The following is a 13,703-nucleotide window of genomic DNA, read 5'->3' as shown; positions in this document are numbered from 1 at the left end:
ATTGAAATTCATGTGCCCAGGTGTCTGCCAACTTGAAAATGTCCCTCTAAGTCACTCGGCATCATCGTCACAATTCTCTACTCTCCCTATCTTGGCATCAAGAAAATTTAGAGATTTTGCCCTCAATACCCAGCTGCTAATCATTTATATAAATCAGAAAGAGCAAGGGTCCCAACACTGATCCCTGGGAAATGCCACTTTGAACTCCTCTCCAATCTGAGAAATGCCCATCTCTACCCACCCACTGTTTCCTATCTTTTAGAAGTGCCTGCTGTTTCCTATCTTTTAGCCAACTTCTAATCCATGCCACCAAGGATCCATCAATCAATCTCAAGCATTCTAGTTTGTCAATCAACCTGGAATAGTATCAAATGCTTTCTGAAAGACCAATTGTGCAACATCAACAACGTTACCCTCATCCACTGCCTGTGTCATCTTGTCAAAAACCACAGTTAATGTTATATGAAGCTGTATGTATTGTTGCAGTGACTTAGAGAAAAAATATCTATTTATCTCATTGGTTGTTGGGTCTGCCAGCTGTTTAATAGGTCATCTGCTAAGTTGGTCATGCACTGGAGCAGATTTGTTGAATGAAATTAATTATATTGTTTATATCTTTCTCTTGAGGTTAATTGTGAAGCATCTATAAATACATTTACAGAAATGTTTGTAATGGATTTGTTTGAGTTAATGCACTGAGGGAATTGTAAAAACTGGAAGCTTTTGATTTATTCCTTTAACTGTTTTTTAATCAGACAGTTTTTTTTTGTAAATCAGCCAAACATTTCATTGTATTTCTGTCATTTCTGTTGGTGGATAATTGCTCTGCTCCTGATCAGTTGTCAATGTCTCCTTTGTTTGCCAGCTAGAAGGATTAAGATGCAGACTAAGCAGGAAGATATTGCGATGAATCTTATGTTTTGTGTGCTAAGGCAACTTTGCATTGAGCTTTTGGAAGGTAATTCTCCATATGACCAAGCAAGTTGTCTCACTGTACCTTCCTTATCTGTTATCTTACTATATTAATGAAGCTCACCTCACCAGTTAGTTATCATATCCCTATTATATCTCTTACATCCAAATTCCACCACATCTTACTACTTGTTGTTCCCAGAACAAGCCACTCAAAGGATATCTGCTGAAAGACCAGCATCCCTTGCACCCATACACCTTTTTTTGAAGGACTCACATGCACATGGCTAAGCATTGGCAGTCTGGTGGTGTTCCCACTGTCAACATCATGACACAAAGGAGCCACAAAGCCATGTTACTCATGGCACGTAGCCAGCAGGGCTGTTATTCCGCCACACACACAACCACATTCTCTCATCCTACTCACTGTTTATTTGCCATGCAACTTACTTCACCTATCCGTAGCTATATCCAGTTTAACCACCCTATTACTCTGTTCCTGAGGCCCATTGAATATCCCCAATTTGTCACTGTCGAAGAGGGGATTATCACATATAGGCAAGCAGTCAGACAGTCATTGGTGACGTATGTCTGGTTCAAGAAGGCAGCACACCACCACCTCCTCAAGGGCAACTAGGATGGGCAAGAAATGCTGGCCAGCCAGAGACACCCACATCCCACAAAAGAATTTTTAAAAATGCTGCAGATGGGGTCTGAGCACACCTCACCACATTGTGAAACGGGTTGCACCTTGATAATGGGCGACATGCTTGCATCATCCATCCAGGTTCAGCTTCAACCTGTGCAGCAGCTTGGTGAAGGAACTATGTTGACTGATTGGCCGACCAATGTCACCGAGAAGGAAGTACCTGTGACCTTCTGATACCTTTCCTATCTCCCCATCCCCCACCACCATGTGAAAACCTACCACACTGAGCTTTTTTCCCTGTGCACTGAACTCCAGCATGGTAGTGTGATGCTTCCTTAAGCTCACACGTGCACACATGCGCACGTACACATATACTTCCTGGACTTTACTGGGGGAGATCCTGAGTGGTTAACTGACTACATTGAAGCCCCTTGACTGAGGACTAGACCCCACCAGTTTCCAACGTGACCATTTGGTAGCATAAACGAGCCATGTGTTTGCCACACTTGTAGGTGGACATATTGTAGGTGTTGGACTAACACCATAAGTTGCTATTTACCAAGATGTCTACCCCTCCACGACACAAATCCCTACTGGGAGCAGCCTGTGTGCCTAGACTAAAGAGCATCTCAAATGGCAATAGTGAAAATCTTTGGTTCTGGCTGACATGGGATACAAGAATGCAAGGCATGGGTGGTGTGAAGCATGTAGGTAGATGCAAATTGTGCAAGTGCTAAGAGAACATTCATTGACCAATTCCTAGAGCTATCATGAAGCCCACAATGGAAAATGGTTACTTCTATGAAAGCATACTGCTGTTGGGAAGCCAAAGTGCACGTTCCATAACTAGGGCCCTTTAAACTCAATCTTTACTGCTCTGCTGATCTTTGTTTTTGTTGGATCAGAAGTTCACTAATAGGACTGATCCTTTCTTAAGGCAGAAAGACTGGTAGCTATAAGTTTTAAGATTTTTAGCCATGTTGAGAAATAAGTAATAAGTAAGCAAAAAGGGAGTAACAATCTGAATATTTTTCAGCCAGAACAATCTACTTATTGTAGAACAGAAATTTTTTAAAAATCAGAAGCTTACACAGAAGCTTGTATGACTATAATTAATGTTTAACCAGTTGCCTCTTGAAAATTCTCCCTTTCTTCAAATGGATAAATGATTTATAATAGTTTTAGAATGTGATCTGGTATGACCAACCCTTGTGCATGTAATGCCATCTCTCAACTTCCCCTCATGTAAAATAGAATTGATTGCCTTTGCTTGAAGAAAGCTAATGGGTATACTTCGTACTTAGAAGGGAATGCCTTCAAATAAAAGTATAAAACAATAAGGAAACTAAATCAGCACATTTCTTTTCACATATGGTAACATTATTCCTACTGTGAGGCTTAAAAATAATTGTATTAATCATTAGGGACAACAATGTAAAATCAGTATTTTTCATCAAACTCGCAATCTAGCTGCAATTTTACATTGCCTTTTCTAGAAGCAAATCTGAGACTTTTACAATATAATTAGTTATGTTGAAGCAGACAGGGGACATATTTCATTCCACTCTGTAATTGCTCATCTCTGCCATTCATGTGTTGGCTGTGTAACCAACAGATCAGATGAGTGGGCTTCTTCATGCCTTCCTATGTGATTTCTAATCTACATATTACCCTGCAGAAGGGAACAATGAGCTTCTGACAGACTGTCTTGGTTTTCTGTTATTGCTCAGCAAGATGGAATATCAAAATGAGTAACATTTAAAAACAGAGGGTAGGAATTCATTCAGAGAACTCACTTGTTATTTACCAGGACACCATCACCTGTTTTAATTTATCTATTAAACTTCATCTTCTATCACTCCAAAATATAAATGCAAATAAATCTGAATGTCCAGATGTAATTACCTGTGGACGTAAGATTTTTGAATTCTGATCATTTTTAATTATACGAACCGTAAGATAAAATACACAAATTGATTGTATCTTAGAGATATTCCACTTCAGGTTTTGGCAAAATGAATAATTGATAGAAGCTATTTTAATGGACCAGTCGTGTAATTAAGTCTTGAACCGTCCCACCTGTTTCAACATGGAAAATTACATTATATACCTCAAGCAGACAAACTGACTGGGAGAAAGATTATTGATTCTGAATAGGAATCTGAAGAGCGCTGCTGCTATTTTTAGGAGGAAGATTTTGTTTTAATGTATTTTTCTTGTTGAACCACAAGCAATTAGTGGTTTCTAATTTTTTTTAAAGCAGAGTATGGATTGAAAGGAAAAGAGGATTTGTCCTTTTTTATTTTGCTAATTTAAGGCATTGAACCACATCTAAGGGCTTTGGCTCATTAAAAATTTCATGGAAACAGTTCAATGAAAGCGTTTCCATATGTCTTTCCGATTCATGCTATTCTCTCTGAAGGGGTCCCTACTCACGCACTCACTGGAAGCATTTTAGGGAACAAATCTGCACAATAGGTCCTGGGCAGTGATCTGCTGGTCATGTGTCACAACTTGTGTGGGCTTTTTAAACACGTAGCATTTTTACCTTTGGATTTTAAAGACCTTGTTTTCAAATTACTGCATAGATTTTTATTATGGTTTCTGTAGTGTGGCCAATTTACCTGAATTATGTATTTCATAGAAGAGAAATATCATGGGAAATATCATGTTAAGTACAACACTGTGGGTTGAAATTGAGCCAAAAAGACTGGGAAGATCTCAAGTTCAGTTTCTGATACGTGAACTTAGCTGCCTTTCAGATCATATCGTCTCATTAGCAATGACCTGCACCTACTTAACATCTTGAAAACAGTAAAGTATCTCAACGCACTACTTGGAAATATTGTCAATTACAATTCTATACCAAGCTAAATAAGGATATTAGGACAGGTAACCAAAAGCTTGGTCAAAAATTTAGGTTTTAAGGAGTATCTCTGAGCAGTAAGTGGTATGATTGTGATGCTACACTAATGTCGTCAGCAAGGCTGATCTGGTTTTGATGGCTGGTAGTTTGTCAGTCAAGGGAATGATTAGACAGGGTAAGTATTCAGCTGCTCCTCCGTTAGTTAAACAAGAAGTTCTACATTTAGAAAAAACATATGATGGACTTCCAGTGGTTTTACAAAAAATATTTATGCATCCAGGGAGAATTCATCATGCTCCGGCTGGACTCATTCACAAAACCTATAATTATTTGTTTCACCAACAGCATGCAATGATCCCTTTAAAGACTCATGTTTAGGCTGCACTACGATTAGTGCCAATCTCACAAGGCTGTATTTAATCATCATTTTGAAGTTGTATGGCCAGGAGAATCAGCTCTGCATGTTAAAAGCAGCCTCCTAACTCAACCAGGCGGCCTTTTGGGCGGCCAGTTCCACTGATGGTTAGGAACAGTGGCAGCAGGAGGAGCAAGGGATGGTTGGTGTTTCATGCATTTTTATGCTTGGTACAGTTCAATTCCTGCCAAGCTAAGGCTGTGAAATTAGGGCCACTGTCAGTTTACATGTAAAGACTGAACATATGGAACAAGGTTCCCTGGTACTATTGCCTCTTCTCCCCACCCCCATGAACCTGCAGCTCTGCATTTATCAGTCTATTCAGAAGAAGGGGATTGAAAGAAAGCGGTACATCAAAGGAAATGATTAATTATTGTAATCTGTAAAGCAAAATGAAAAAGGATGCCATAGCAAAATGAAGCACATTCGAAACACACAACAGCAACTGCATAATAAACTGTAGAACAAGATAATTGGACAAAGAACAGGCTAAGTCATATCCTCTTGTAGAGTAGTACATGTAAACAACGACAAATACTTACAGCTGTAAGTCTTTGTCTCTGACTTTAAAAGGGAATGACTATTCCTATAGTTTATGTCTTTGTACCTTGAAAAAGAGGAAATTGCTCTATTAGCTGTAAAGACTTGTGATGGAAACAGGCCAAAATGATTTGCAATGCTGGTAGTTTAGGATTGTGAGATACAAAAGTTAGGCTGAGGTAATAGTATGTTTGGTTGCTAAATGCTGAGAGCTAGATATTTTAATCAGTAACATTTCTGAAGCCAGTACTATGGAAACTGAAGACCTTCAGAATGGTACACAACCCCTGGCAAACCCCAAACGGTGCCCATTGCAAGGCACAATGCCAGCTTGAGAGCATTGAGCATGTGCTGGATGCATACTGAATGTCCATTTTGTGATTAAAAACTGAGAGACTGCAGATGCTGTAAATCAGGAACACGAAACAGAAGCTGCTGGAGAAGCTCAACAGGCTTGTCAGCATCCGTGAAGAGAAATAAGAGTTAATGTTTCAGGTCTTTCATCATCATACTGAAGTTGTATAATCATCAGAATCAGCTTTGCATGTTAAAAGTTCCCATCCCTCCAAAAGCCACCAAAAATCACAGTGGTCACTACCAAATTTTATAAGACATTAAACATAATTTTATGGCTTGAATGACTTTTTTTAAAAATTACATATGTTGCTGGCATCTACTTCTGGCATTTGTTGGGTTACCGAGACAGGATGTGGGTGGGAAGTGTCTAAGCATGATTGGCCACACCCTATACCCCCTAAGTAAAAGAATGTTGAGAGTGGGCATACCAGACATACTGTAGAAAGGATTGCATTCCTTACCTAAGATATCTGCTGTTGTTTAGGCACAAACTAACAAGTAATAATGCATTCCATTCAGTTTTATGTGCAGGCTTCCTTTAAAGTTGGTTCAGGAATGTGTTTTAAATCATATGTATTAATTACAGGATAAAAACAACTGTACTCCCTCCAGGAAAAATATGGTTGAAAATAGTTCTAAGATGTTTACCCAACTTCTGTTTAACTAGAACTGTGGGGACTACATACACAACAAGCTTTGTACTTACATTGTTAGCCTACAGCTAAGGTACAGTAGGGTCTCATTAGAAAATGTCTGATATGTTGATACGTAACACATGTTATTTATAGCTCCCACTCCAACTGAGTATGCACACATTGGGCTCTCTATATATTGCTCATTGTATCACACTACTCACTATGGCCCCTCAAAGAATGCTTCATAAATATAACAACATTATTTTTCTTTGAAATCTTGTGTATTATTTCATAGATTCAGAATTAACAGCTTGTGATTTCTGAAAACTTCATATAATTTGAAAGAATAACGATATAAATCTCAACAGTAAACGTAACATAGATATAAGAATGAAAATAGAAAGGTTAGGTCAGCACATTGGATTAATTTTTGCCAGAAGACAATATAAAGGAGAGGAAACTAGTGTTTTTTTTTCTATAAAAATAAAGGTTCTTTTGTTTTTCCAAAAGGCTTCAGTATTACATAAAGAACATTCATGAATGCTGTTGGAATTCAATCAAACATGCTCCCTTTGGGTCTCTTAATACTGCCGAAGAACCTGAGTCTCATTAATGGCCAATGTTCTAAATTTGCCAGCTATTTGTGTGACTGTTAAGTAGTGCTTAGCTTTGTGTTGCTGTTGATGGCCTCTTCTAATAATTCACAGTTCCTACTGGTTCTCACTTGTGCACCCTCTTTTGTCTAAAAAAAATCAACATTCATTCCAGAAGTGATGGAGGAGCTGTGTTTTCTTTCACTTTTTCTGCCTGTGAGGGAGAACAGTGAGAAATACATAGTGATCAGATTTAGAGTAATCAAAACCCGAACATATTTTGAAAAATGCCTGAGGAGGTTTTAGAATGATAATTGACATCTTGGAGGACCAATCACAATAGTCTGGAACATCATATGATAACATCTCCCTGAATATGCTAAACCATAATTGGCAAATCTAAATCATTTAAAAGATATCAGCAGTGGAGCTACTGGGAACAAAAATGTAGTGACAAATCCCTGAGAGAGATGATCAAGTAAGGTGAGAGGAAACGTACAGATCCACTGCTTGCCGAATCCAATCTGATTCTTGTTTGCAGGATGAAGTGCAATATTTCACACAGACATCCCCCCACTTCCTCCACCCCCAGCTTGCAGATCCAATTTATATTTGAAAAGAAAGATATATCAAAAAGCACATCATTTGAACTATTTTTAGGCAGGGCAAAGTGACAATTAATAGAAAGTCAAAAATGTCAAGCAATACAGGGACCTCAGGTCACTGTAGAATTATAGTAGTCCCAATAAAGCCATGGGCTGACTTTAGGTCTACTCTGACCAACGGCTACAATGCTATGGCATCTGCCTAATTTGTTGATACTAGTACACTTTTACCAAAGATACAATCTGTTTCCAACATGGAATCATAACATCTTCAATAAACACATGTATAAGAATTTAAATATACAAACACACCGTACAACAAACATAATTCACAGAGGGTCAATGCAATTTTGATGGGCCAAATGGCTTCTTTCTGCATTATGATTCTATGAATCTACGTGTTAATCTCAAGTTTGAATAATATCATAAATTGTGAGGGTGAAGTCTGGTCACCATATCATCTCAATTTGAATATCAATCTAAAATTTCTGCTTTAGCATATCAACCCTTTTATGCTTAACATCTTACTAATGTTTCTTTAATATATATCATGGAGATTGTAGGAGAGATTTTACTCCATTTGGGTCCTTTTCACTTATCACCCAAGGTGCTATGGTAGATGTGCTGACAACCAATGCATTTTATTCCCGCATAACAATGTCTACACTGAAGCATTTGTAAGATTGCTACATTCATTGTTACCTGAGGGTAATGCAGTTGATTTGCAGAAAGTGACATATGCTGGAATTATGTGTCTTCCCCGTGAAGAGTTTGGTAGTAGGGTGTAGGGGTGAGGCGGTAGGGCGGGGTGGTGGTTGCAGTGCCTGGGCTATGTAATTGGGAGAGACAGTGGTGGTGGATTGTATTGACACAGTGGCAGGTAGGTAGCTCACCATGACCAGTTAACCTTGCCGTATTTGCTTTTGCAGGCCTTGAGGAGTTATGGGAAGGGTGGAGGGGGTAGTTGTTGCCCCTTAGAGACACCGAAAACTGGGAAGGCAGTGAATTGGATGAAAGTGTGCCAACTGAGTTCTCAGGAAGATACATTAATGGTAACAGCCACAACCCCACCAGTGTTGCTGCACAGTACGTAAGAGCTACTAGCTTTTGAGCACCTGGCAGGTGAGACATTTGCCCTTGGGGGTCCTTGATCCCCAGGGAAGGTTTGCCGTTGGCCTGTTAATGCTTGATTAGTGCAAGGTGTTGTGGGCATTCCTGAAACCAGGCAATGTGGGGTTCTTGCCAGCTCACTGGCTGGTATGTGAGATGCCACCTCATGTTTCCAATCATAAATACGAACATTGCAAATTTTTAATTTCTCATTAAGTGATTTCATGATCACAATAAACACCATGATTAGGTAAAATATATTGAGCATTATTCTGAGGTAATGCAGCGCACAGAAAGGAAACACCACAGTAATTTAAGAAAGATGAAAGCGACGGTGTTAAATTTGGTTATGATTAGTTGCATTTCTTAAGTCATAATGTTGTCAAATTTGTACTTGAATTTGAATATATCCATAAAATATCTAATACAGAATGTGAATTTTCCCTTGAATGATTTTCGAGACATAATGATTTTTCTGTTTTCTAGGTGCTACAGATCTTGGTCCCTTCTCCGACCCAAGGCAATTTGGTCTTTCGTCCCTCACAGAGAGTCGTTTCTCAAATCCTCGAATGCACTACCCAGCTGCCTTCACCTATACACCAACTCCAGTTACAACTGGAATGTCTTTGGGTATGTCTGCAGCTACACATTATCACACCTACTTACCACCGCCCTACCCTGGCTCATCCCCAAACCAAAGTGGACCCTTCCAGACCAGTAGTGCACCTTATCTCTACTATGGCACCTCTTCTGGATCATATCAGTTCTCCATGGTGGCAGGGGGAGAACGCTCACCCTCCAGAATGCTGCCACCATGCACCAGTGCATCAACTGGTAGTACACTCCTTAATCCCAACCTGCCCAATCAAAATGATGGCATTGATGCTGATGCTAGCCATAGTAATTCTCCCACTGTGTTGACTTCCACTGGGAGAATTGATGAGTCTGTCTGGAGACCCTATTGACTCTGAATACATAACAAGTCATCATTTAAATAGTGCCTATTATGCAGTTTTAACTGGAAAAACATCTTATCATAATAAGACTATTGAGTGAAAGAACTAATGCAGTATTTGAGGATATTTCTGTACTGTGCAAGATATGCACATCACATTTTTTTTATAAGTTCCTGAGTGAATTTGTTATCTTGTCCAAATATATGAAGAACTTCAAGCTATTCAGCAAAACCATTTTTGTTTTAAAAGATGTGCTTTCCCAGAACTGAAAGTGTACAAATTGCAGTAATTTATAAACAATTATTCAAACAACATCGAAAACAGCAAGAAAAGTGGCTAAAAACAAGAAGAATACAAGGACTCTAAGCTTAAGAAGATGAAAAGTCCTCCAATAAACGGTTATCCACTTTACCTTTTTTAAAAATTGTCTATGAGGGAACAGAGTTGACCATTAGAATAGTTGTATCAGAAATGTACATGTATGCACTCAGTTGTAACTATGCAGAGGGGCAGAATTTTTCTTTATAGATTTCCTGACATATTGCCTTTAAGTGTTAATTGAAATAAATTGTTTTTGAAGTGCCGTTTATCCAAGAATGCCTGTTAATTGAATGTTTACTGCAAATTTCAAAAGGACTGTCTGTTTTTGTATTCTTTAAATGCTTTTGTGTATCTTTCAAACAAAATTGCTTTCCAGTTTAAAACGAGGTAAATGTCACCTGGCTTGAAGCAATCGCACTCAACTTCGATGTCATTAATGTTTCTATTGAAAATTGTTTACTCAATAATTGAATGACTTCATCGTGACCTAGCGACATTAAAATAGTAATATCTACAGCAGCATCATTACAATTCAGTACTTTCAGCTGTCTAAACCCCTGAAAAAGGTGGCAGTTATTAATATTAACATTGTTGTGCTCTACTCAAATGTGCTGCTTTAATTATATGGGAAAATATATAGCTGACCCAGTGATATCAATAAAGGAAGAAAATGTTCCATGTTTCAAGCAGATGTGCTTAATCAAAAAAATGCTGTTGTCATAGAAAGTACTTTGTGTATTTGATACTCCATTATCTTTAAAGAAGCAAATTCTGCGGCTACCACTGAGTAGTTAATGTAGTTTTCCTTCGTAGCAGCATTAACTAGATTCACATAGCAGGAGCTAGTGCGCTTCAGTTGATTCATCATTTTACTGAAGTTTAGTTGACATCTATCAGTCTGCTAGGAAACCTGCAGCTGTATCTGTCTTTAAAAAAAATTAGAGAAATAACATTGCGCAAAATCAGCCTGCCTTGAAGTACAAATAAAATGACAGAGCTAAGTAGTGTTTACTCTTCATAATTACTTCCTTGAGATCCACTCTAAGTAGGTACTAAAGGAATTGAAGTTCTTTCTTCCTTTAATATCATGTCCAACTCTCAGTCTTGTGAGACCTTGTATTGGTTCAGTCTTTGTTAGGGCAAATGGAGATGTGACATTCGTAAAGAATCTGCCATGTATCAAAGTAACCAAGATACTTGATATGTTAATCTTGAAATCTGATAAATACAATACTTGGGAAGATCACACTTGGAAATGTGTATCTGAGTATAATTTAAAAGCACAAAAGTCATGAGAGATACGTGAATGCAATATCTATGTATCCTAACGTTTCTTTAAATTTCAAATGATTTGTTCTAGCCTAAAACTTAGACTTTACTATTTTATGTATTAAATAAGTCAAATATTTTTCAATATTTAGATAGTACTTTTTTTTACTGCAAATTTCTCTTGTGTGAAGCATGCTTCTGTGGACCCAAGGTTCAATATGGCCAATTTACATTAAAGCTGGACAACTTTATTGATATTATTTATTGCAAGTGGTAGCTTGAAGCAAACCACCAGTCTACATTTATATATCTGTACAGGTAATGAGTTCAGGAGTTTTCAACAGAACTTGAGAAAGCAGGTGTCAGGTTACACAACTCAAGGTTGAGCTAGACAAGTCTTACTGCCGGTGCAAGCTGTTACCTATTTAATAAGAGGTACTTTATTTGTTTAATGTAATTTTTATTGCTAAGGTTGGGCTTTCAAAGATTTAAATATGTTTTTTTATATAAAGTGATTTTTTAAAAAAAGTACATTTTGTTAAGATGTGATATTTGTAGGGCTGCAGGCAGCAATTTTGGAACCAAATTTAAGATTTTGTACAGTCAAAAGCACTTCGCATCACATCTGGCATCCACCAAGTTAATTCCCTATGGCAAAGGTTTTAATAATCACAATATATTTTGGACATCAAACAAAGTGTATTCATCGCTTTCCCACTAGGAACAGGTTTTCTATTGCAGATGTAAACATCCTTTGGGGTTTCCATAAAGTTAGTTCTCTATGGAACTGCTAACTCAAACTGTCATTTGTAGTGCAGTTACATGATGCTTTAGACATTTTACTAATAAATCTGGTGTTAGTGGGGGATGCTCTTCAATAAACTTTACAGTACATTGAGATATCTTAATGTACTGGTAGTACATAATCTGAGGTATTATATCCTAGCAAAAAAAGGAGTTTAGTTTCCAATCACTCCAACTGCACTCTAATCACAACCAACATTGCCTGTTTATGTTTGAAATGTTAAACTTAAGTATGGCCCACATTATTCATCAATAATATATTGATTCCTTCGATGATGAGATGTGATTCTGCAGAGATCCTTGGGATAGCGCTGAATATCGGAGTTGTTATTTTTCCATTTTCCTTTCTCCAATTTCACTGAATTATTTCACTGAATATTGTGCAGGTGTGAACTCTGTCAGATGCTAATCAAAAACTCTTAGCAGTGAAAATCAGAATTATAAAGCCATCTCTCTAATTTTGTGTTGTTCACGAGAATCTGTTTTCCTTCAGACCTTGGGTACTAGGATTTTGCTAAGGAAGCAGAAGCACTGATTCTAGCTGTAAGTCAAAATTTTTGCTGAACATAGCTTATGTAAATAATTGATTAATGCAATTTTGTCAAAAGGAATACATGATACTTCTGAGTTTTTTTTAGCTGACAGTCATTCTGCTGATGTAACATGCCAATACTAGTGGCATATAGGCTTTGTCTGTTTACTGCTAAGAGAAAATGTTTATATTTTCTTCTAGTCACAGTCATGTTAAAATGTGCACATGACTGTTTAGCATTATGAAAGTAATCTCTCAAAATTGAAGTAGTGGAAAACATCACCTAATTCTGTTACAGGAATTTATGAAGTACAATGAAAGGGATCAGTAATTTTTCACCAATAAACATTGAACAGGATCTAGGCAAGTCTCATCCCTCCCTAATTTGATACACATTACCTTCAATCCTGAATTCTCTTTACAAACACAAAAAGAATTCTTTTATCATAATTTCAGCAGTTTACAATACAGTTCATATTTTGTACTCTTTATTTGTAGTCATGAAATGGAAATCCTAGCTTTCTAACGTAATTACTGCATAGATAGTTGAGCTCCATGGAAAAAACATAAATTTTAATTATTCATTTTTTGTGTATGCAGAACAGAACATTCTGCAGTTTTAATTTCAAGGGTATACTTACACTTCTGCCTTTTTATTCTGTGATTTTTGTGTTTTTTGTATAAATACAAGCTTTTTATTGCTGTTATTCAATAATTGCTTTGCACTGAATATACTGTACAAACGCATTGAGTTTCAGGCCATTGCCATCATTGATTTATGAATCACTTTGCTACGTTTTAAAAGGGAATAATGCTAAGATAATGATTTTTGTGTCACTAAATTGCAAAATGCCTTGTCTGACATATTGTCATGATTGTAACATTGATTTAAGTTTGAATTTCATTTTCAATAAAATGGCATTTTCTATGAATTTTTGTCTATTTTGGATCATTTTAAGATACTTCAATGGATGTACAGCTATAGCTATGGAATTTTCTCTGGCTCTTATGATTGATACTGAGAAAATTCCCTTGAAATGTTGTTATGATTCTGATTTAGGTGTCTGAATCATAAAGTGAATCATAGTATAACAGACTAATACTTCAGAAGTTATAATCCTGCATTCACAATTCTGTGA

At 37.3% G+C, this 13,703-nt stretch overlaps 1 protein-coding gene across 2 annotated transcripts in view; it reads left to right on the top strand.

Moving 5' to 3' along the window:
• Positions 1-13,411, top strand: part of runx2a (RUNX family transcription factor 2a) — a 94,067-nt gene extending 80,656 nt beyond the window's left edge. For both annotated transcript variants that reach the window (XM_048530946.2, XM_048530945.2), the window contains one exon: positions 9,169-13,411. In XM_048530946.2, coding sequence (XP_048386903.1) covers positions 9,169-9,647 — 479 coding nt within the window. In that variant the 3' untranslated portion in view covers positions 9,648-13,411. The remainder of the gene's footprint in view (positions 1-9,168) is intronic.
• Positions 13,412-13,703: the final 292 nt, after the last annotated feature.

Source organism: Stegostoma tigrinum, chromosome 4 (genome assembly GCF_030684315.1).
Source record: "Stegostoma tigrinum isolate sSteTig4 chromosome 4, sSteTig4.hap1, whole genome shotgun sequence".
Lineage (NCBI taxonomy): Eukaryota > Metazoa > Chordata > Chondrichthyes > Orectolobiformes > Stegostomatidae > Stegostoma > Stegostoma tigrinum.
The sequence above is the reverse complement of the archived record's forward strand: the minus strand, read 5'-3'. Positions and strand labels throughout refer to the sequence as shown.